This window comes from Bacillus rossius, chromosome 14, assembly GCF_032445375.1.
Source record: "Bacillus rossius redtenbacheri isolate Brsri chromosome 14, Brsri_v3, whole genome shotgun sequence".
NCBI classification, from domain to species: domain Eukaryota; kingdom Metazoa; phylum Arthropoda; class Insecta; order Phasmatodea; family Bacillidae; genus Bacillus; species Bacillus rossius.
The window spans coordinates 25332280-25356836 of record NC_086341.1 but is presented as its reverse complement, the minus strand read 5'-3'; the positions used below and the strand labels follow the sequence as shown (position 1 = coordinate 25356836).

The 24557-nt window shown below is 36.7% G+C and overlaps 1 protein-coding gene across 1 annotated transcript in view; it reads left to right on the top strand.

Annotated features, from left to right (window-relative positions):
* Window positions 1-16998: 16998 nt before the first annotated feature.
* LOC134539017 (protein Wnt-10a) overlaps window positions 16999-24557 on the top strand; it is a 107238-nt gene continuing 99679 nt past the window's right edge. Inside the window, exon 1 of the mRNA XM_063380684.1 lies at window positions 16999-17054. Coding sequence (XP_063236754.1) covers window positions 16999-17054 — 56 coding nt within the window. The remainder of the gene's footprint in view (window positions 17055-24557) is intronic.

Genomic DNA, 24557 nt, shown 5'->3' with positions numbered 1-24557 from the left:
CCAGCGCGGCTCCAAATAAGACCTTTAGGGGCTATGACCCACCCCCCTTCAATCCCTCTCTATAAAGGATTGTTTTTATATTTTTATGCTGGAGGGTATATTTCTGTACCTCGGCGGCATAATGCACTGACATATAAACCATATTATTAATGATAACAGTTTAAAGAATCTTAATAAGTCCTCACATGTTCAGTCAAATATTTTCTATCCGAAATAAGTGAATTTTTGACATCTTGGTAGCGTATGCCACCAGAAAGAACGTCAAGTTTATGGTAAAAGGTGGATTTCGCCCAAAAGTGGACACTGTCTTACGGCTCCGAGGTACATATTTTTTGGGACTGGAAAAATTCGCGTTTTCGATTACCTCTAGGATGAACTCCACAGTCATGTAGTAATTAGGAGAATTTAACCCTGTTCATTGGCTACTGACTTTTGAGACGTGACCACTGGGTAGTCTGTGATTGGACACTTCCCCTGGTAACTCATTGGCCAACAGTCCTCCACATCAAAGGAGAGCCAATGGCAGACGCAGAAGAATAGTATAACTATTTCAATTTTGGCAAATCGTGAAATGAATTCGCGAATTTTTCCGGCCTCTACATATTTGTGTTCCGTTCCACACAGACTTACTCACTAAATGAAACCAAACGAACCTAGACGCATACCATGAAGAGGCCCTGCTCCCGCCTAGAGCACGCGCCGGGAGGATGAAGCTGAGTGAAATTTCTACAACTGCAACCTTCGTCGTAAGCTAGCCCCTCCCGGAAGAGCCTTCCCGGAGCCTCCGCTGCTGTTCGCGTGGGCAACGTTCCCCACGAGCCGTCACAGCCATCTGGGATTTAGAACGTTGCAATCATCGTTATGGTCGACATCTTGAAAAACAGCAATTTTTATGCCAGAAAATCGGGAAATATCCTAAAATTCATTAAAAAAAATCATAAATGAAAAATTAATAAAATATTATTTAAAACACTCATTTATGTCCTTGGTTTTAACCCGGTGAGGGTAAAAAATAACTATAGATCCTTCGGGCGTCTCATTGGGCCACGCTGCAGGTTATAGTGGTCAGATCGAGTCGCGATCCAAGGTAACCCGATACCTGGCTAGGAGTCTACACCGGTATGTATATTCGCAAGTATTAAAAACTTTTCCTGTGCTCCGGTGGGGATTTTTTTTCGTGATACTCCCGTTCTTCCAAATCCACCCACGCACTCATTTTCAATGCTACATCACCCCCTTTCGTCCTCTGTAACCACCTCGATGCCCACAAGACATTACGCCCGATATTTGAATTGCTTGTCAGCATCTGACCGCCAGCGGGCCGATTACAAACTAACTCCCTTTATCGCCTTGTGAGACACGGCAGCAAGGAAGTTCCTGCAGACCGACGCAGGAAGAAGTATGAACACAGCCATTTTTTGATGTGACAACGTCTAATAAATCGATGAACGCCGGCTGCACACACTAAAAAGTGTCCCGTAGCGCACATTGTCCCGTTACGCTGTGTCCCGTTACGCTCATTTTACGCTTGCGCCGCATCTATCTCTCTTCCACTCGATTGGAACAACCATCGATTTGACTTTTTCGAGGCACATTAAACTTGAAACCCTCCCATTCGTTTCCTACTTTTACTATCATCATCCTATCCTTAACAGAATAACACAGATTGGAAGAAGTTAAATAGCAAACATGTATAAAAGTTATAGTTAAAATAATCTGTTCGTTAAAGTAATAAACATATTTGAATTAATGAGTGCAAATAAAAGCAAATTTATCAATTAAATTGTAGATTTCATTTCACTCCTTCATTGTATCCATACAAATAGTGATAATTCAATAAAAATGATTCTATTATATATAAAAGTATGCAATCATTTCATCAATGTTTTGTTATGACGTCACGTTAAACTATCGTCCTTAAAACCGACTTTACAGACAACCAATTTTTTCCTTTCAACTACGCTAACTTATTATGTTATGACGGCATATGCGGTAACCTTTGAGCATTAATTCGTGTTTCGGGTCATGGAGGTAATTAGTCTATAGCGCGGGTAGCTGTTCTGAAGTTCAAGCATATATTGTAGAAGATAATTCAGGAAACTCAGGCCCGTTTACATGGACGAGGCATGAGACACATTACCTGCAGCGCTCCTAGTGGCGTCAACTATAAGCATACGCGCGAAATTCAAATTTGTGTGCGTTTCAATCGAATGACTTAGACCATGGAGGTAAGAAGTAATACCCGCATGACTTGGGCATGGTTTTTCTCTAAATACTGAAAAGAAAAAAAACCTGTACTTGTAGGTACTGAAAATAATGCTATTATGTAGTTTTCATATTACTCTAAAGTTCTTAAGTGTGCTTCAGAATTATATAGTAATTTAATTTAAATAAAAAACTTAATAATCTTGCACTAACAATATTGTTTACAACGCTATGTGTAACTCATGCCGCCAGGATAGCTGAGCATCACTTGTCTCGCGTATTTTAGATGACTTTTATAAATCCACCTAGTTAACAATTGGATAGCAAAAAATAATCGTGGATGTATACATGCTAATATGCTATAACTTTTGTTTAATAGCTTGAAAAGAACTCGCTAGTAAGAATCGGAATGATGACATAATTGAGTGAATATCGCTTTAAAAAAATCATAATGCCAGCACATCTGCAAGAAATTAGCGTTAAACTTAATTATAAACAAAAATTGTTTTGCTATGCACATATGAAAGGGGGACGAGGGATATTTATCATTCAGACTTCAAGTATTAACATAGCAAATATTGTACACACCAATATACATACTTATTTCTTACCACCTTGTTTCGGATGGTATTTATCGCACAGTTGGTGGTATAAAGCGAATACAAGATTTGTGATATAATTTAATTATAATATTTTAGTAGCCTGATACTCTTTTAAAATCGTCTGGTTTGTTAAGGACTCAACCCTATTTACAATAAAGCTTAATCAAATAATATTTGAGATTAGGAACCTTTACAGAAGTAGTTATTTTATTTATGGTTTCATGTTTTCTATGGCAACACACACTTACTGAAACATTGAAGACATATTTTTTCTACTGCATCTTTATCTTAAAAATTATGAAACAAATCAGTGATGATCATAAATGCTTGAAATGAAGGAAAAAAATATTCAAAAAATAAGTTATCAGTAAAATATTTTCTTTTTTATATTTGAAAACAAAATATTTTATTAAATAACGACACTAAAATAAATATCGAGTGGTTACTTGCCCTTGGACGTCACTAGTTTATACCATGGCTCACAACTCTCGTTGATTATAACTTAACGTACACCACATGTTGGCGTAGGGGAGAAACTCTAATTGCCGACTCATACCTAATTTTTGAAGAAATTTTGGACCCACCCGCTAGATACCTGGTAGCTTTAATAATACACACATTTCTAACATAGCTACATTGATAGTGAAAAGTAATGCCTGACTATAATTCACTATATTTCGGTAACCGACGTATTTTGTAGTATAGCATAACAGATATACTGTCTGTTATCTTTAAAAGATTTGTGCAATGGGAGTGCATGACTTGATGTAAGTTTTTGGACATACGCCATTGCTAAGAACTTTTTCTGTTGAAGAAAAACTAATAAATAAAATAAATAAATAAAAATAAAAATAAAAAATAAAAATACTCAAAAAAAGATACAAAAAACACACAAAATTAAGCAAACAATTGCTGTTGTCAACAAGGATATGAACACCACAAAATATTCCGAAACAGGAATATGGTCAGCAAACAAAGAAAAAACAAAGAAAAATGTACTAAGAGAACGAAAAAATCCCCACAAATGATGACAACACAAAAATATTGAAACCCAAAATAATTCAGCACAACAGTTGAAGCGAGACAAAAAACATGACAAAACGAAAAAACAAACAAATACAATAGTTTTACCTAAACAGAAACAAGCGACGTTTCGGGAACTGCTATCTGCTCCCGTCCTCAGGCAGAGACGCACATGGTACGGAAACACAGGTGCGACTGAGAAGGGGCTGGAAAATGAGGGTATTTATCAGAGAAAGGGCTACATCTTGCTCAGCCAATGACAGACGAGCTGTCTCCCCATTGGCTGTGCACCATGTAGTTAAAGCGGATTGGTTATGGTGGGTTGAGTATTGGCTATTGTTTTGTGCTGCATGGATGTTTCTCTCTTTATCAAAGGGATCCACATATTTTTTTAATTCAATGCTCTGCTGGCTGAAAATATTTTTATTGCTAATAATGAAGGCTGATTCTTTGATTTTCCTTTTTATTTTATCGGATTCCTGTATGAGTGGTGTGGAGTCTTCCCAGAGAATTTTGTGGCTATTTTCCCATGTATGTTCAGCAAGTCTGGATTTTAGGGTTTCACCCTTCTTGCAGTTGTTTTTGTGTTCTTTGATTCGGGTGGATAGAGCTCTGCCAGTTTCACCTATTTACATGTGGCCACATTCACAGGGGATTTGATACACACAGTTGTTAACAACTGTCAGAGCTCTATCCACCCGAATCAAAGAACACAAAAACAACTGCAAGAAGGGTGAAACCCTAAAATCCAGACTTGCTGAACATACATGGGAAAATAGCCACAAAATTCTCTGGGAAGACTCCACACCACTCATACAGGAATCCGATAAAATAAAAAGGAAAATCAAAGAATCAGCCTTCATTATTAGCAATAAAAATATTTTCAGCCAGCAGAGCATTGAATTAAAAAATATGTGGATCCCTTTGATAAAGAGAGAAACATCCCTGCAGCACAAAACAATAGCCAATACTCAACCCACCATAACCAATCCGCTTTAACTACATGGTGCACAGCCAATGGGGAGACAGCTCGTCTGTCATTGGCTGAGCAAGATGTAGCCCTTTCTCTGATAAATACCCTCATTTTCCAGCCCCTTCTCAGTCGCACCTGTGTTTCCGTACCATGTGCGTCTCTGCCTGAGGACGGGAGCAGATAGCAGTTCCCGAAACGTCGCTTGTTTCTGTTTAGGTAAAACTATTGTATTTGTTTGTTTTTTCGTTTTGTCATGTTTTTTGTCTCGATTCAACTGTTGTGCTGAATTATTTTGGGTTTCAATATTTTTGTGTTGTCATCATTTGTGGGGATTTTTTCGTTCTCTTAGTACATTTTTCTTTGTTTTTTCTTTGTTTGCTGACCATATTCCTGTTTCGGAATATTTTGTGGTGTTCATATCCTTGTTGACAACAGCAATTGTTTGCTTAATTTTGTGTGTTTTTTGTATCTTTTTTTGAGTATTTTTATTTTTTATTTTTATTTTTATTTATTTATTTTATTTATTAGTTTTTCTTCAACAGAAAAAGTTCTTAGCAATGGCGTATGTCCAAAAACTTACATCAAGTCAGATATACTGTCTCCCCTGCTTATTTGTGTGAAAATTGTTTTTTTTTTTTAAATTAAGTGTTTTATTGCACATCTTGAATCTCTTCTACTAAGCAATTAGTCGTTAAAGTAGTTAAATTAACATTATAAAGCTAAAACTTTGGATTTGAACCTCCCACTCGAGTTTATTTTGCTAAATGGTCATAGGACAACCCGACAGATAGCGTCACATGTAGCGCAGAGTATGATTTCAGTTTCCACTGTGAGAGTTTCACTTCTATGTACATCTCCATCATTGTTCCATGCATGTTGTTGGTTCGTTGCACGTTTTTGGTAGTGCGCGGGAGAATACCGCATGAGCAGAGATCTGCAAAATTCGCGGATTCATTGACCTCTAGGATAGACTCCACAGTCCTTTAAATACTCGCGGAAATGACACCTGTTCATTGGCTACTGACGCGTGAGACGTCTCAACTAGGCTGTCCGTAATTCGGCACTTTCTTGGTTTAGTGTTTCCCATTGACTCACAGTTCCCCGGATAAAATGTGGGCCAATCGCAGAAGCGGTACGAAGGTATAGTTGTTTTGGTGCTAGCCTATCACGATATGAATCCGCGAATTTTGCATGTCTCTACGCATGAGTCAGCCCGGTGGTCGAGGTTTAAATAAATATTTTCCTCCTAGCGTACACATTTGTAAAAAAAAAAAAAGGAAGGGGAGTTGGGAAATGAACCGGCCCAAGTGCCGCAGGCCAACGTGACTCAATTAAAGTCCCGATGGTGGGTGGGATGGGGGGTGGGGGGCGGAGGGTCGTGATGAAGTGGCCGCAGTGTCCTGGTTAACACGCGCACCAACAAACAAGACAGTGAAACAATGTGACTCATTTAAGAAGGCCGACTAGCAAGGATGGTTTAAAGTACAGGAGCGTTAGAGGGTAAGTAAAGGGGGGGGGGGAGGAGGAGGTTCATTTGCGACCACCCGCGGTATGAAGAGAGAGAGAGAGAGAGAGAGAGAGCTCGGACGTAAATATTGACGCTATCCAGGAGGTCGGGTTAGGCGACGGACGGTAATTACTTTATATACGAACCTTACAGAAGGTGGTCAGTGTCACAGAATTGTTTGAAGCATTGAAAAAAAAAATAAGTTGATAACGACCGCCTGAGAGAAAACTATAACGAAATAATGACTGTGTCGCGTCTCAGTGTTTCGATCAGGGATTTAGATGCCACCTAGATTCAACGGATTTTTTTTTGTAATGAAGCTAATTTAATTTGCAGCCTTGTAGAGTTAAGTCGAGGTGCTGACTTAGCAGAGAATAACTGAAACGGGAATGGAAAGATCGATGAAGGTGAGGGTAGGAAGAATATTGAGCGCCCCACTCCTCACTCTTGGGCAAGCGTTAGTGAAGCCACGCTTAGAAACTTTTTTTTCTTTACGCTGGTAAAGACAGAGAGTTTTCTCTTTATTGTCTTCTTTATAGTTTTTTTTTTGACAAGACAACGTCTAATAAATCGATGAACGCAGGCTGAACGCACGAAAAAAAAAGTGTCCCGTTACGCTGTGTCCCATTACGCTCATTGCACGCTTGCGCCGCATCTATCGCTCTCTTCCACTCGATTAGAACAACCATCGATTTGACTTTTTCGAGGCACATTAAACTTGAAACACTCCCATTCGTTTCCTACTTTTCCTATCATCGTCCTATCCTTAACAGAATAACACAAGTAATGAACATATTTGAATTAATGAGTGCAAATAAAAGTAAATTTATCAATTAAATGTAGATTTAATTTCACTCCTTCTTTGTATCTATAGAAAAAAGTGATAATTAAATAAAAATGATTCAATTTTATTCATAAAAGTATGCAATCATTTCATCAATGTTTTGTTATGACGTTGTCACGTTAAACTATCGTCCGTAAACAGACTTTACAGACAACCAATTTTGTTTTTATTAATTTTTCAAGTGAATCATTAACATTGGTTGTATCGTTGAAGTGTTTTATTAGGAGTATTAAGTTTCGCTTGTAACGTGCTTGGCGGCTAACACGCATATTTGTATTTCGCACGCATCAAGGCACTACTCCACTGGCTGAGAGAACGCGCGATCGCAGCGCAGTGACGTTTAAAAACTCCGCGGGAAGCAAGTGACAAACGGGGCACAGACGTTTGTAACACTGGCAGGTAATGGAACATCGACCTTACTTGCATGAGACAAAGTGACGCTAGTGCATTCTAGGAACAAACAGCATAATCCAAGTTAGTGGCCAACATTAATTAGTCCAAGTTTGCTACCTCCAGCTGAAAAAAAAAAACAAGAAGGCGACCATGAAGTCAGAATCTAAGATGGCGACCTTCAGCAGACGAAAACAAAATGGCTTTCAATACGTCATCCAATATGGCGAACTCCATCAGACGAAAACAAAAGATGGACGTGATATCAGAATCTAATAAGGCAAAATCCAATTCGGCAGATAGTTCTAGAAAATAAATGTCTGAATTCAAGATGTCATCCGGGATGAGGGTCATAAAAAAAGCCACCGGGGTAAAGTTCAAGGTCATCCAATATGGCTGATTCCACAGTCACAATTCGCACTACTACTCCTGCCGCCGGAGGAACTACTATATACCACTACATATTAGCCACATACACTAATAACCAGCAGTCTGGTTTTACTGCACAGTGGATGGTTCGTTGCGGTACGTTTACACGTTAGCTACGCGGTGTCGTCCATTAATGAGTACGGTGCTGCGATTACAGATTTGACAAACAGAAACAGCATGGCAGAATTTTAGTTCACAGATACGGTCGTATAATGTGTATATGGTGTATCTGGAGGCGAGGCAGGAGCAATGGGCATTCGCTAAAAGCGCTTCCTCAATAAGACTTGTACCGAAAACAAACGAACTTCATGCGGGTTAACTAGTGGCTGCGATAAACTGGGTGTTTAATACCAGGAAGGTTGATGGTCGTACACCAGAAGATGGCTGGTTTCTAAACCGTATGGCTGACTCTAAACGTACGTTCCCAGCACATCGCCTACTTAATGCGGAACATTTGAACGAAGTCTCTCTCTCTCTCTCTCTATATATATATATATATCTATCTCTCTATCTCTTTCTCTATGTATTTATGTTATACGTATCCAAACTACGGCCTGCGAGCAACACCGATCCGGCCCACCATAGTTTCCATTTTCAATTACATTGTAGAATGTTCAATGTAAGTAAACCGTACAAAATAACAAAACAGATGTTTACATTTAACAGCCAACTAAAGAAACGCAATAACTGACATGTACAACGAAAATTTAAATTTTAACTGTAATTTTTTATGTGAGATACATCCTTAAAACTTACATACATAGGTAATTCACGTAATGAAATTAAACATTATAGTTATTATTAGATAACGAGATGTGTGTAGCCGTGACTTTCCACTGACAATTATTATTTACTAGTGGAAATTATCATCAGTGACTTCCAATGCTGATAAGTTATCTTGTATTTGTAAATATATTTTTTTTGTATATTTCATTTTGTAGGTATTTCACATACGTAAGTCGTGCCAAAAGCGGAAAAAAGCTATGAGGAAATTTATGCAACTGACAAAAGTGTGTTAGTGAAAGCCTATAAAAAAATTCCATTATTGATTGAACATTTTTCTTTCAAAATATCACTACATTGCAATATTTTTTCCACTTGAAATTCTGGGGCAAGTTTTTCTATGTCAACATTAAAAGTATATTAAAAAATCTTGATAGGCCCTGTAGTTTGCAACTGTATCAAAATCTGAGAAGCGAGACTCAAAATTTATTTCTAAAGCACTCAAACCTTCAATTTGGATTCTCAGTTTTCTGACTGAGAGTTTGACTTGTGTTAAAATGAGTGAAACATTTTTTTTTTGTTTAACTGAGATTGAAACAAAACAAAAGTTCTTAATGTGAGTATAAAAAGGGCAGAAGCTGGATTTGTCCTTGCTATTTTTAATGTATTTTAATATGTTTAGTTAAATCTGTATAAATTCATAACTTCCATAACCACTCATTGTTTTGTAACTCAGCCAGAGGACGATTCCTTTCATTCAAAAAAATTTCGAATGTTGCCCGGAGCTCAAAAAGTCGCATTATAACTTTTCCACAGCTAAGCCAGCTTAGTGCAGTATAATATGGTTTGTAATTTTCTCCAATCTCTTCAATACACTTGGGGTTGACGATGATTGAGCGCATGCGATCTGATGTGATTAACAGCTGACATGACTGACTTTAAAAATTCCGACATATCCAAGCATTTTTCGCATAAAGACTCTTTATGAATGATGCTGTGTGCGATCAAATTGTTCTGGACCACGGCCATATTCCTTACGCGCCAATAACCTTTGATGCGGTACAAACAAAGACTTACATCTTGTAATCTTTCAAGCAGCTTTACATTTGTGTAACCTATGTGTTTCTGTCTGTCATATCTCTGTCTCTGGCTCTGTCTCTGTGAGTATGTATGTATGTCTATGTCTGTATTTCCATGTATTGTAAGCAAAAATGCCAACAAAACCATCTGAAATATTTATTTATGTATTTTTATGAATTATATTTTCATGCGCTTACAGTGTTTCATTTTCAATGCTTTTTGCCAGCCTGTTCTTTCAAGTATGCTGCCAAATCCGTGGCACGAAGACAATATTATGAATGGCGTTTTGATACGAGAGCAACGACACCTAGATGTTGACCATACATGTTTGTGCCACCATCAGTAGTGAGTAATACACTTAAAGTTTTTCCATTGAACATTGTTTGTCTGAACAGCATTTTAAAACCCTTTAAAAGTATCTTCTCCAGTGGTCGTGCAGAAAATGTTATGAACAACAATAAGCTTCTCATACATTTCATAACTTTTATCTAGCCCTCGAATGAAAGGTAACGCCTGAACAGTATCTGAAAATCTGTTGACTCGTTCAGGGTCAATGAGAACCACTCTAAGGATCGTTTTCTGCCAGTTAATTGAGTTGATATATTTCATGCAGGATAATATACTCTTCAAGCCTCAGTGACAAACTGAAGTTTTTAAATAAATTAGATTTTTCCGGGACACATTTATTCTGCTGCAATCATGCAATCGTTAATTAATTCGCCGTCAGTAGATAGTTTATGATTCGCTATTGACTGAGCCACGCGGAAAATAGCACTAGTGACATCATTTACTTTACTAAACAACCCGCTTTTAAAAGATACATTTTTTTCTAGGCTTACTGAAAATTTGGAGTCATTCTGAGAATGTTTAGTCCCATAATGCCGTTTTAACTTATATTCTTTGAGTACTGCCTTGGTTTCAATGAAAATTATACCTACACGTTGACTGATTAATAGAATCAATCACGCAATATTGATAACCCCCATTAGTCTTTTAATTTTCTTCACTTGCTCTCGATCTTTCGTTTCTTTTTCCATATTTATACAGATTCTTATAAAAGTCAAAGTCACTACAGTCATAAAACTTACCATTTGCACTATATCAAGTTTTCCAGATGGCACTTGTCACTCCGAATTCAAACCTTAGAACTGTCCAACTCTCGGCTGTCTCCTGTATTTGCACAAAGAGTCATCGGTGCGTAGAACACATTAAAAAACTCTCGAAAATACTCGTCTCTTCCTCCGGACAAGGATCACGCAGCAAATCTCTTACAGAAAATGCTCTATTTCTGCTACTCGCTACAAGATGGCGTTGTATACTTCCTTTAACCAAGCATAATTAACGTTTTTTAGTAATTCCACAGGACTTCACAAGATGGCGTTGCACAGAAAAAATATTTCTGTACTTTTACAAAAAATTTCTTTAGAAACAAGTTTGCCAAGAAATAGTTTGTATTACTACAATAAATATATACTAAATTTGTACAACACATGTCCAAAGCTATTTTTGCATATATTTTATATACAAAAATAGCTTTTTCAAGATAATACTGAGCATTTCTTACAAAAATTAGCGCATAATTATGTATTATATTTAACGTTACATTCAAGCATATTTTTTTCTAAATCATGTAAAAAGATAATCGAACATGCAATAATTTTACTTCATTTGGTTGTATTATGGTTAACAATATGTGTAGTTAATTCTGGAGAGCTGTTCATGGAACAGTTTACTATTAATTAACTTCAACTATTGGCCGTATTGGGATAACAGAAAGGCCAAGGTAAGAACCCGATTCCATTATTACTGCGAACACTATTTTGTACTGATACATTTGTTTTCATGTTAATGTACAGATTTTACAAATATCTGTGTTAACACATGAATATTTCTGTTTCATTTATACTAAAAAAATGTATATATTCACAGTGTGTACTACTTAAGCTTTGCCAAGTCCAGCACTTAACTTCTCTACTCTCCGCAAGATGTCACTACTATACATTTAGCATGGTTGCACACACATTTCACGCGTATCGGCTGTCCCCACCGCAACTACGTTTCTCGACACTTGGCCGTAAGTACCAACCGAAATTGCACACGGAGCGAAGACTACCCCCGCGCCTTCCGCCCTAGGTATCTTACTGGCCCGCTAGTCCCAAAACGAAGTCGCACCTATGTTTTGGTACCATGTGCGTCTCTGCCTGAGGACGGGAGCAGATAGCAGTTCCCGAAACGTCGCTTGTTTCTGTTTTAGAAAACTATTGTGTTTCTTTCGTCTTTTCGTTTTGTCGTGTTTTTGTCTCGTTTCAACTGTTGTGCTGAATTCTTTTGGGTTCAATATTTTTGTGCTATCATCATTTGTGGTTTTTTTTTCGTTCTGTTAGTCCATTTTTGTTTGTTTTTCTTTGTTTTTTGACAATATTCCTGTTATGGAATATTATGTGGCGTTTATATCCTGTTAAACAGCAATTTTTTGTTTAATTTGTGGTTTGTCTTTTGTGTTTTTTGTAGTTTTCTTCTACAGACATACATGTGCTTAGCAATGGCGTATGTCCAAAAGCTTACATCAAGTTATTGGAGGAGTCATTTTAACCCTTATTTATAATCCATGAAAGTAACAAAAATTTAGTCTAGAGCTAATCGTTTCCCAATATAAACAACGATCGATTATTTATTTATTTATTTATTTATTTATTTACCGTTTTAATGCAGAGACAATTTTCATTTACTCAAATACATTAATAAACAAACTTTTAATATATATAGGCAGTTAAAAAAATCATTTGCACCTATTAAAGTTATGCCCAAGAACTTTTGAACAATCTTTATATTAATAGTATTTTATTACGTTATTAAGATTAAATTAAATATTTGGTTCCGCTAGAGAAACCTTAACTAAATAAATAAGTGATCTATCCTTGTTTTAGTGGGAAATTATTAGCTCTGAAATTTTTTCTCATAAATTTATTGCTGATATTTGGGTCCGCATTTTATGGATGACATAGTTCTTTTTACGAACTTACTTAGACTGCTCACCCCAAAGTAAACCGATTAAAGAATACAAAAGTAATTTGTCAGCTTGTCAACCACTTATCGACAGTAAATCATTTTAGCACCTACGTCACAGTACTACACAACAACACTGGGACTTTAAGTTGGCAAAATGCTGCCATAGATTTATGCAACACGCATTACTAAACAACATAAGTGGGTTGCTGCATTGAAGGAGTAGATAATTTTTGAAACCTGTTTTGTGGCTTATGATTCTTTAGATTCTACATTTACTTTAGGAAATAGTAAATCGTGTGTAGGATAGTTATTTTATTTTCTTCTAGCTTAACATACTCATCTTTGAAATATCCACGTTAAAAATAATAAGCTTACGTAAGTTTCAACACGACCATATTTAAAGCAGTAAAGGTTTGTTGACGTAGTATGGTGAGAAATAATTATTTGTGAGAATTAAATTTAACGTGTGTTTGTGACCACAAGATAATATTAAACGTAAACCGACCTAAAGTTTTATTTGATCTGAACAAATTTTAATACTGTGACAATAAGGTTTTTTAACATACTTTTGTTTGGAAAAACTATGCCATAATTTGCAACAATTGTACTAACAAATAGTTATTTCAACTAACTAAAAATCATCAACAAATACGTACTTAAATTAATTGATAGTTCATAGGGAATTTTTTACTTTAAAGTATGTATAAAAGTATTCGAGTGACCAGAGTTTTTCGCACTGAAGGTCAAGACCACAGAATAAAATAAACTATGTGAAGAATAACTTCCTTGTCTGAACCAGTTACGTATTTATTATTTGTATTTATTTTGGTGTTACGTCTCGTCGAAAGTGAGAACATCAGGGATTGTCAAACACATAAAAATTCAGGGAGAAAATCGAGGAAGGGATATGCTGTTACATACTGCAAGCATTTGCCTGAAATTATTTCCTGAAAGGAAAACTGGAATCTCTGCTTAAATAGACCTGGATTCATAACACCAAACTTATCTCCCGGATGCGAGTTTGAAAGTTTTACAATTTCAATATTTTGCTCGTTCTTTGGAATACATATTTATTTATTTAATGCAATTTTTTGGACATACGCCATTGCAGTTTTGCAGTGTTTGTTATAGAAGAAATCCTTAGAACAAAAAAAAAATATAAAAAATTCACAGTAAACAAGACTGCAACAGCTGATGTCGGACAAACGGAACCAACCATGAAACTAAAAAATATTATTGACAACACAACGACGACAGCACGGACAAGAAATGTTCAACCTCTAAGTATCAGACAACACAAGAATTCCGTTTAAGGACCTTAGTCATGAAAATTAATACAACAACACCGACGAACACAGTATGCTAACAACGACGAGACAGATTAAATGCAGGCAGACAACCAACCTGGACAATGCAGCAAACATATAGACACAGCAATGAAGATAAACAAGTAGGTACTATGGACAACACAACGAAGATAGCACTGATGAATACAGAAGATTTCCAGTGACACAGTTGCGACGTTTCGGGAACTGACATCTGTTCCAGTCATCGGGCACAAACAGACTGGAAAACTATGGGTTTATATGTGTTAGAGCTCCTAGCCAATGGCAGGTGAGAGCTATCCTAATTGGCCGCAAACAAAATGGGGTGATATTATCGGCTGAAGTATTGCTGTGAAAGTTGTTGGTTTGCAACTGAGTTCTATGGTAAATTGTTTTCTTTTTTAATTAATGGAATCAATATGTTTTTAATTCAATGCTTTTTTGACTAAAAATATTACTATTGCTGACAATAAATGCTAATTACTTAAGTTTCTTTTTAATTGGTGGTTCTTCCCGTATGAGTGGTGCAGCATTGTCCCAGAGTCATCTATGGCTATTGTCCCGGGCATGTTCGGCAAGTCTAGATTTTTGAGTTTCGCCCTTCTTTATGTTATTTTTGTGCTCCTTAATGAGTGTTGAAAGGGCCCAGCTAGTTTCTCCTATGTACGTGCAACCACATTCGCAGGGTATCTAATACACGCAGTAAGAGCAAAACTGCAATTTCATATGTCCAAAAAAACTGCATTAAATCAAAAATCCCTATTGCATGAATCATTTAAAAAAACGTACATATTTATTGCTGCAGCGAGTTATAGTTGTTTATTTATTTATATTTTATCAGTTTTTGTAATTTATGTCAATTTTATTTTTTATTATATGGATATTACGGTAAAGGTTCTCACCTTGCAAAGCAAACATTATGGTGTACAGAGCTTTAGAAAAAAAACATGTGTGGTGTCCGTTTACGAAAAGCATTCCAAAATACGCTGAGGGCGGATGATATTCCTGTTTCGAGATTTTGTTTTTAAAATGTATTATTTGGAGAGTGTCTAAAAAGCGTGTTTTAAAAATAATTATTAGGCATGTAAAACACATTACAGATTTTTGAAAGCACTCAAGGAATGTAGTATAACTTTTTTTTTTATCTCTCCACCATATAAGTTACTGTTATGGTTAGCGCTCAAATCTCATAGTGGCCTCGTGGTTCCCAGTCCACATCCTTGCGCTTAGAGGCGATACTCCTTAAAACACTGCACGTGGATGAAGATATTAGTATCACTCATGTCTTAGGTTTCTTTTGTGAGTGACGAATTCCCTGAAATATCAGTGTAAAAATTTACATGATTTTTTTAAAACAGAGAAATTAATAATAGTTACATTAAAAAATAATTCACAAAAGTGGTGAAATAACAATGTTTTAAGAGCGGGACTCTTTTTCGACGGGAATTAGAATAGTTCGGCTCTGCATACTCGTGAAAATCTCGTCGCAAAACACGTGTTGTGAATTTCGGAACACAGCCCAGGCCAAGCAGAAAGATCGCGGCTCCAACACTGTCGATTTCTTTGTCTGTAAATGTAACAGAAATATCCATGTAAATCTACAGACATTTGTAAATTTTTTACATTTGCATTAATACATTTGTATCACTACAAAATAGTGTTCGTGGTAACACTGAGTTCTTAATCTTAGCTCGGGAATTTATGCTTTGTGTTGTCCCAGTACCTCCGGTAGTTAAAGTAATTTGTAAACCGTTTCCTGAATAGCTTTCCAGTATTAACTGAACACATAAGAAGCACAATACAACAATATAAAGTCAAATTAATTATGTTTTTTATTTATCTTTTCCATGTTTAAAAAAAAATTATGCCTGAATGAAACGTCAAAAAAAGGTTTGTAAGAAATACTCAGTATTATCTCGAAAACGTAAAAATAATCCTAGCTATTTGTTGTACACAGTTTCAATATCTTTCTTGTGGTATTACAAACTATTCCCAAAAGGAATGTTTTGTAAAAGTGCAGGAGGTTTGTTTCTGCGAAGAGAACCCGGAGCAGACGCGACGGCATGAAATCTTGATGATCGAGGTGGACGCGAGGGTGCTGAGGGGTTGGGGAAGGCGGGGGTTGCTTCGACGACCCCCAGCGAACTGGAAAGCGCTGGCAGAGGGTGGGGGTGGCGGGACGCCTGTGTTTCATGCGCGCGTCTCACCCCTCCCCCCAGGAAACCACCCCCTCTCCGCGGTGTCGCGGCGCGCGTGTGTGCATTCGCGCACGCGTTCCGCGCTCAAGAGAAGCCGCTCCTGTCCCCGGAGAGGAGAGAGAGGGGGGAGGGAAGTTCTCTTTAATCAATGAGAGGAGGTCGGCTTCGTATCCCAGGACATACAAGGTAATTAGGATAAGGAACAAGAGTCCTTTCCCCCCTCCCCTTCCTGTTTCGTACCTTTGCGCGCGCAGCCATCGCGTGGACGTCGGGGAGGAAGAGAGATTCCTTTGTCGGCGCCACAGATCGTCCCGACCCCCCACCACCCCCTCTCCGGCTGTTCCTCCCTCCTCCTCCGGGCCGCGGGACTCTGGACGGACGGGGAACCCGGGGCGCAATCTGCTCGTCGGCGCACCGAGAGGCGGGTGTCGGCGCGCCGCGCTGCGCGACCGGGCTGCTGCGGAGGCGGTGGAGGCGGGAGCCATGTCCCGCCGCCCCTCGAGGCGGGCGGAGGCGGCGCGGAGTTGACGGCGACGCACCTCGGCGCGCCCGTGCCACGCGGGCTCCGCGACTTCACAGAAGAAGAAGTTGCGTGTGAGAGGTGGATCCGGAGGAGGAGGAGGAGGAAGGAAGCGTGGACGACGCGCGGGGGGAAGGAAGAGGCAAAGGGACCCGGGTGAAGGACGCGAGATGATCTGGGCCGTCTTCTTGCTGTCATCCGCACTTTCGACGTCCAGCTGTTCAGGGTGAGTGTTCTCTTCCTGGGTTACCCGGAGTCGGTTGGTCTTCCCACTGCCTTGCTAACTTATTTCTTCTGGGGGCATCAGTTGACTAATCACGCCTTTTCCAAAAACGTCGCATTCCCAAAACTAGATATCTTAATGTCGATAAAACAGACACTTGGCAACTGCCTATCATTTTGGTTGGCTGTACAGAGGTCCTCGCTCAACGGCGCCCTTCTAAATATAGTAGACTCGCGTTCAGAGGACTGCGGGTTCAAACCCCTGAGTGACCGACCTTTTTTTTCCCCAAGACCACACCTGGTATAAACGTAGGGATGATTTTTTTTTTTTGCTAATTCCAGATAAATTTATGACGTATAGTTTCGAAATTGATATTACAGAAGTAAAGTTTAATTCAGCTGTGAAAAGACAGGAAATTAAAATTTATTGAGTAGCCATGACGTGATCAGCCAGGCAACTAAAAAAAAAATTAAATTATTAAACATTGCCTGATATTTTACGGGAACAGTAAATATAATGAACAAAACTTGTGGCACGAAAATGGACCACAATAAATAAAAATTCAATGTACATTTAGTGAGAAAAACGGTGTGAATTGCAATGAAACATAGGACATGTTGCCTTGAATCTGATATGGAGGGTGAATCATGAATTCTCACTTTAGCTTATTGCTAATTCCTTCTCTAAATATTCCTGGTTTCTGATGTGTAGTTCAGACTCTAATGATCTCGCTTTCCATGAGAAGTTTAACTCAATAACACAAATTAAAAAAAAAAAAATAGCGAATACTTATGCATGAGAGTTAGATGTCATATTTATTTGTCATGATTAAATAAAGAAAACAATTAACCTTAAAATAAAGACATAGCTCAGCGTTTGACATATTAATATCACAGACTCTTATGTACGTCCTAACACAATTCTCTAGGCTAATAAATTATCACCAAACCGTGAAGAAAACCTTATTGCAGAAACCGTGTTCGCTATTTTGAGAAGTAGAGGATTTTGTAGCTATTATATTAATGTAAAAACTATTAATCAACATGTGCTTCTTTTAATTCGTTTTTAATTAACTATTTAGCTTCGTTTGGAAATAAACCACGTGCTACGTTGTACCTTTATCTTGCATTTGGCACTGCCGGATAAATCGCGCATGCGTATTGGAGTTCATCCTGTTAAAATTACGTAGCTTGCTGCACATGCATTTCATAGTATACAAAAAATGTTTATCGTCAACGCGGCTGAAGCAGTAGGTACTCGTTGGTTGTCGTCAAATGGAGCCTCACTCGCGTTTTTAACCGGCGAATTACCTATCACTTCTAGATGCATTTCGCTACTTTTCTCTGGTAGCGTTATCGATTCATCGACATCTGCAATCGATCTGCATGATCGACGAGACACGGCGAGAGTGGAAACCAATTGACAAGAGAGTTGAATTAAATATCCTGGCGAAACGCCAAGAACTTAAAGGAAAAAAATACGTGCCGCAGTTGAAAGCTACCTCGATATTCTGTGTGCCGCAGTAGCCATACTTACTATTTCAGTACAGTAAGTTAAAAGCTCTGTGGACCTTAAAACCAATTACGAATAGGCCTAAGTGTTGATAAAACTGAAATAATAGTGCACGTAGTAGTATCTTATGGTGGGATACGAATTTGAACATAATCATTTGGATAATAATTTCCACGTTCCTATTTCTATATGAAAAGGCTACATCTGACCTAAAAATGTTACCACTATTAACCAAGAAAAAGAGATAAATCAACGAATAACTTTACAGATTGTTTAATTAACTAGTTAATTTATTGGAAAAATAAGTTAATTGACTGAAAGTTACATGTTGGGTAAATCAAAATGGGACATATGTAAAGCAAATCAGTGAGTAAATGTTGTTTTTTTTTTAAAATTAGGAAACTAAATACAGCTTTAACGGAGTGATTATGAACAGACCAATTTCGTAATATTTTAATATAACATTGTAATTAGTATTTTTCATTGTCAATTTTAAATCAGTATATTTGAAAATAGTAAACAGAATTTAAATCGAATAAAACTTTAATGAACTTTCTAATAAAATTCAGTGTTTAAGACGGTTATAAAAATAACTTTTGACTAGCTGATAACTTAAAAGTAATGCGTAGTTATTCAAATTTAGTTTGCATTTAAATTATTGTTTATTATAAGTCAAATATGCAAATGAAGTTGTAATAGGCCTAAGAGTAAAAATTTTGTTATTATAATTGATTTGAGATTTTAGTGTAGCATGACACTGAAATATTTTAGCATTACTGAATCTCAAATTATATATGATTTTTTTTTCCTTCCTTTATTTCTTCTTTCTTAATAATTTTAAAATTTGTATTTGGTTTTACATAGCACTACAAATGTCCCCCATATTTCTAGTCTTAGTATATTTTTAAAATTAAGGTTATAAATAGTGAATCTTTTTTAACACAGCAGCCTAAGTATTTAATGTATTTATATTTAGAGAGTTAAAATTTTTTTCGTCTATACGAAAAAAATATATAACTATATTGCTGTATCACTGTCAAAAAATTACCACTTGTCACAATAAACCACAAAATATGAACGTCCCTCATATGTATGGTAGCTGCAACTGGTTCGTCAGCTGTGTAGCATCAGGTACAAATATGAATTAAAATTTCTTCTTTTACTGGTTTTTACAACCGGTTTTCTTATTTAAGTATTCCCGCTTCAGAAGGTTCGAGAAGTGAACTAATAAAGTTTGTCGACTACTACCGACAATTTTTATGATAGAAAGATTGTGTCAAATAAACGAATTTCAAGTCCAATCTAAATAAAAACAAGTTTAGGGAGAAAATATTTGTATAAAACCCCCAACAATATTTTTCGTTCAAGATAACTTCGCAATGTGAGCAAATGGATTTGGTACGTCTAACGAATCATTTGTAAAAACGGTTACATAAAAAATTTGCGTTACACATGTGTTTCACCTACTATAGATACTTGACTTATTTTAATAAATAATTGGAACGAATCATCTTAATGAAATATTAATAAACGTAAACTGGTGATTTTTAAAAAAACACATAAATATAATTTTGCCAGTAAATATAAAGCGTAACTTCTTTACTTATTTTAGGGTCCACGCAGGGTACTTTATAGGGTACAATTTTACATTACACGTAAAAGAGAACTTTACCTTTGTAATATTTATAATCTGTGCCACCAGAGTGTCAATACATACGTGGTAGGTAAACACTTTAAAGTGCCTGTTATTTCAGACAGTTAGCAGTTAGTGTTATGAGCCATTTTACTTTATATTTGAAACAAAAATCAGATTTCATTCATAAAGGCAGGTATTGGCCTGACAGAAAAACGTTGTTAGAAAACCATAACTTATTAAAAATATATTTTTATATAATTTGTATTGCAATGTCTTTTTTCTGTAATAAATCAAACGCTATAGTATGTTCGATGTATGAATAAAAAAATAATTTCACGATACATTTATTTATAAATCAACATTGTTAACATCAAAGTTTACGGACCTCAATTCATATGACGAATGTGTACATGAAATTATTTTACTCAGAGAAAAAAATTTATGGAAAGGAAAATATTTGAATATATTCCTAGGACACGAGTACGTTAAGTATAGTGCTTTATTTATTTTATTTTTGTCTGTATTCAACGAATTAAGAATAATAACTTTTAGGCCTAAATCGTAAAAGATATAAGTATTAAGAAAAGGCTTATTGATTTAAAACGTACTACCTTTATTGTAAATTCTAAAAAAAAAATTGATAAGAAGCCCGAACAAAATTTTTAGTACTGTAAAAAAAAACATTGGGCCCATGCGACCCAGTCTGGATGCTGTCAGTCAGTAATTAGTTTCGTTAACGGAGTTCTTTGCATTCGCCAAGAGCCCGCGCCACGGATTATATTTACGATAGCACGTTTCACGATGCTGGGGAATTCTGAGAGCGTTGTAGTGTCTTCACTGCGAAGACAAGAGAAGTCCTCAAAACAATGTGATTGATGCGTTCGTTCCAATTTTTTATTATTATTATTTTTACGGTGGTTCGAAGAGCGCTCGTTAATAATTATTCCGCGCGCGATGCAACGACGGCTACGAACCTCTACTTACTGCTGATTGGTGTTCGACGAAGCATGTGCCTCAGCAACGACAAAGCCGAAACTCCCCCCCTCCCCCCCGCTCTTTCCTTTTTTATTTAATGGTGAGTCAAAAATATTTGATTACCCACTTTATACGCCTTTGAAGTGGCGCGTACAAGTGGAAACGAGATTTTTTTTTCTTCAAAGTTTTGCCTTATCAATATCTCACGCGATACTTATCAAGTGCCAAGGGCCCAGTTTATCCGACATTATTTTATCAATTATCCGCCGTCCCACGGACGTTCCAGGAATGGAAAATGCGATCAGAAAATTATTTTAACCGTCACTTCTTAAAGAACTGTATTTAACTTAAAACAGATCTATAACAGCAAATTCATTTTTCCTGTTAATTTTTTTCTGTTTTTTTGTTGCAAAACATGGTTATTAGATTCGTAATGTGTAAAATTATAACATATTTCTATGTTAAATAGACTTTAAGTGAGATGGAACCTGGAATTTTCAATTTTTCAATATTTTTGCTTTAATTCAAAATTTAAAAAAATTGTCTAAATTTTTGTCATATCTTGACATGAATCATATCTCCCAGATCTACCTTATTGCGATGACGTATTTACTAACAGGCTCTAGTCTATAAGAGCCGCGAAGAAATATCTTATTAGGTATTTCACGCGACTCCAACCACCATGATAATCCCACCAGTTCACAAGTGTTGACTTCAAAAAGTAGACAAAGTTAAGTCCTATGCCATGTCAAACCAAAAAAAATTATCTTGGAAGCTTTTTTGTAAGCGGTATAAAAATATTTGAAATTACAATGAGTAGAGGCCTAATCACCCTTAACACCTCCCGGCTATCCGTCATTTTAGCTTACCCGACGTACTGATGTATCGTTTATGTCCTATTAGCGACATTCTGATGTACTGCAATAATTATGGTAAGGACAGTTCCAACAAAAACAGACTGACAGACCTAGCTTGTTGTCATCCCACTATGTTTGTCTGTGCAGTTCTTTTTAACGACTAAATTGATTCAACAATTCCTTCTGTGCAGTCTGATGTTTAAAATTTGACAAAGGTGATTCAGTCTCTGTTCTCTGTGGATCATTTATATTTTGCATTCTTGAAGTTTTTCCACGACAAACAGTGCAACAGTGCAATGGACACATGTCCAAATAATTGTATTAAATCAAAATCCCCCATCGCAAGAGTCATTTGACGATGTATGTAAGAACTGAAATTATCATGCAAAATGCCGCCTCCTAACAATTTCAACTCCACGAACATGTTTTAACATTTTCAGTCACACTTTATCAAATTCGGTGATGAAATTGTTACATTTTGTACTTGATCTAAGATTTTATTGGTTACGCTTTCAAATATCAAATATTTAAAACATATATATAATTGTAGTTAAATTTTATAATCATATAATGCATTTCATAGCCATAAAGAATAATGTCCTCTAAAATCTACACAGTGGACCACACATAGAAGTTTCCGTTTGAACTCTATGTATAACTGAGAAATAAGCTGTCGCCTGAGTAAATGGGAGGGAGAGGGTTAAGGGTATTCTAATCACATTCAGGCGGCGTCGCCCGCAACTACGACAGTCTCGGTTGAGTTTCGCGGCACTGCTTGTCACGACGAGGACAGACAGATCCCGACTCTGCTCACTTACAGCGGACAGTCTACAGTCCACAGGGATGGAAGCCACAACCACAACCCGAACAGATCCGAAGTTTACCGAAGCAAGAGGTTAGGTTAGGGTTCGATTAGTGTGATAAATAAATAATATAAAAAGAGATGTGTAAAACATATAACCTAGGTGACGAGCAAATTCACGTGTTTTCATGTTACAAATACACTTATAATACGAAACTCGGACACGAAATTTAACTTAGAATTCTTTTAAATATTGCGGATCGTATTAAATATAGACCAAAATTATGTTTTCAACTGTCACACTAAGTGTCCGCACCCACCGCTAGAATTAGTTAATACTATGCCCTAGCTTTGGACCTGATTTTCCACAAAGAATTTTATTATAACACTGAGCATTTTGTTGGAATTCATTAAACGGTTAGTACTGTAAAGTTCCCATTTGGGTTTGTGAACATTGGTTTCTGCTAATCACCACAGATAGCAGCATCGTGGTTACACATTTCCGTTCCACGCGACTTCCATTCTATTTACGAAATTACTCCCACCAAATTCCGTATACCGACAGATAAGCTGTTACACATCAATAAAAGTTATTTTTTATTTTTCAATTGGGAGTAGGTTGTGTTATGGTAACTAAGATTAAAGGCTGATCATGTTAGGGAAGCATTATTTAAAATACTCTATGACCGTAAATTATATCAATCCTTCCAATATAGTGTTTTTTTTTCACGAGCAATCGGTAAACTTCGGAGAACTTCGGAACTGTTTGGGTGTGGCTCTCATCTCTGTGAACTGTATAGGCTTCCCCACTTCGGTAAGGGTGATGGCCAGGCAACATCAAGTACAGGGTGTGTTAAAAAAAAAAAATACATTCGTCAAAAACTTCGAGGACACACGCAACACTTGCACATGGGGCAGAAATGTCAGTGAGAAATTTTCGGTGACATTTCTAAACATGTCATGAAAGTTTTCCTCATGAATATATAGGAACAGAAAGACGCTACATTGGTTTCAATATTATCTATACCTACCATAAAAATATGCTTTAATAATATTAAAAAATATTTCCTTGGTTTAGGCAGAAATCAAAACTTAAAATATATTCAAAGCTCAGAACAGTGGGTATTGGCAGTAGGTATTAATACAATTGTCATCCCAAAAAATGAAGTAAATAATAAACACCCATGACTTCAAATTGAAAATATTTTGTAATTTCAGTAACTACTGAAATATACAGTATGATTAAACGAAGCAAAAAATCTGTGTAAACCAAGGTAGCCTCATTATATTCCTATCACTCCGCAGTAACCTATGCAAATTTTTATGGGAAATTCACCATTTCCTATTAATTTGAAGTTCTCCTAAACATATTTAAGAGGGAAACAATGCTTGTATGGCGAAGATCCTTTGGTAGGCTCGTAGCTTTAATTTACAGTTTTAGGAACTTTGAAAATATTTTTGTAGCATAGGTACGTACATACGCAGGATTTGACGCCGTGTACGAAGAGATTCACTGTATCTCTGTTCTGTGGAAATTCCATATTTGGAAATATTTACAACTAACCGTAAGTATTGTGTGTTATGCACCCTGCAAATGATCTTCTATAAGGAATTTCACATGACATATAGGATCATGTGTACTTCATATACACCAGTGACACAAGGATTTTCGGACCTATAGGTCCCACAAAAAGTTTAAGACCGTTAAATCATTTAAAGAAAAA